The sequence below is a fragment of the Octodon degus genome, unplaced genomic scaffold, assembly GCF_000260255.1.
Source record: "Octodon degus isolate 3935 unplaced genomic scaffold, OctDeg1.0 scaffold00489, whole genome shotgun sequence".
Lineage (NCBI taxonomy): Eukaryota > Metazoa > Chordata > Mammalia > Rodentia > Octodontidae > Octodon > Octodon degus.
Window position 1 is genome coordinate 132,691 of NW_004525065.1, and position 1,534 is coordinate 134,224.

The 1,534-nt window shown below is 38.6% G+C and overlaps 1 protein-coding gene across 1 annotated transcript in view; it reads right to left on the reverse strand.

Annotated features, from left to right (window-relative positions):
• LOC101581810 (multidrug resistance protein 1-like) overlaps positions 1–1,534 on the reverse strand; it is a 134,214-nt gene that overhangs the window by 128,633 nt on the left and 4,047 nt on the right. Inside the window, exon 2 of the mRNA XM_023708717.1 lies at positions 1,462–1,519. Coding sequence (XP_023564485.1) covers positions 1,462–1,519 — 58 coding nt within the window. The remainder of the gene's footprint in view (positions 1–1,461; positions 1,520–1,534) is intronic.

The window sequence follows — 1,534 nt, forward strand, 5'->3', positions numbered from 1 at the left end:
GTCCCTCCCTGAACCACTGGCCTGGTGCCAATTTCTGGTTCCAGATCCCACAGGATCAGTTCCTTGTTTGTTACCTTCCCAAGAACCCGCTGGTTCTAACTCATTGACCACCCTGTAAATAATTCTCTAGCTTTCACTTTGCCTACTTCCCTGATCTGCACTATTTCTTCTAGCTGGCCCCTCTCTCAGGGAGAAGGGAAGCAGGATAAATGGGCCCCAGATGGTGCAGTGGTTGCCAGGTGGGCAGTTTTATCACAGCAGTCTAACTGCCTGCTGTACTGGGCCCCTCTCCCAAGACTCTCCTAAGGCAGCCAGTTTGCTGAACCTGGAGTGAAGGTAGCACCAGGATTGAGGAACAGCCCAGTTTTCTTTCCTAAACATCCCTTGACATGGACTCATCTGGTGTGCTTCTCTTTCAGGCTGGCTTCCTCTGTTTGTATCTACTGGTGTTTTCTACCCACCACCACACTCCCTTTGCCAGTGGACTCCTTCAGTGGTGGTTTATGCACCATTTCTATAGTCACCCAGGGTGGCATTCCCAATAAGAAATCCCTATGACTTTTCTTTTACAATCAATTTACTAAGATCCAGGTTTACAGCAATCTATCCATTCTTCCCCATTTAAAAAAAGACATTCTAGTGTGTAATGAGTAAATTACAAAGCCTCTGTTGTAGGACTTAATTATTTTATTAGTTTCCGGGTTCAGGTCTCTGGAAGAGTTCATGTAAATAATTTACCTAAGTTCATCTAAGTTTGCACGCTATGGTGACAGAGATCAGCAGCAGCCTGCTATATGCATAAAGTTCCCAAAAGGCTTCAAAATAATAATCATGCAAACAAAAAATGAGATAGACTTTTTTCAAATTCTATATTTTCAGCTATTCAGCACAGGAAAACAGTGACATATTCTAAATCATGGTTACAAATTTTTTATTGCTATCTTTTAAGCTTGGTGCTTTGACTTCAAATCTACCAGGATTTTAGACCATAAAGATAACATGCAACGTAAGTGGCTTGCTCTATCCAGATGGTAAAGTCTGTTACTAGGAGAAACATTTCCGTAGGCAACAGATCAATGGCAATGTAACTAATTAGGGGAACACTGAAATCTAGTCTAGCAAGAATGACTGTTTACGTTCATTCGTATGGCAAGTGATGGTGAGTATTTCTCAAATAATAAACTACTGTGAATCCAACTAACTCATTTTGCTTCTCTATTACCAGATTTTCTAAGAAAATATTATATCAGAAGAAATACTTCTATATGTGAATTTTGAGGGGTATAACCATGGGTAATAAGGAGATGGATATGATCAAAATATGTTGCACACGTTGAAACCCAATATTTTGCAAAAATACGCACTAATAATAAAAAATAATAAAAGTAAAAAATACTTTGTTTTTAGAGAAAGAGATGTCCAATTTACAATGCATTTTGAATAAATAAACTTAAAACTCACCATGGTAAATATACTGACAGTTGGTTTCTTTTCCTTCTTCTTCTTCTCCTCTTTTTTACTGAAAAATATAACA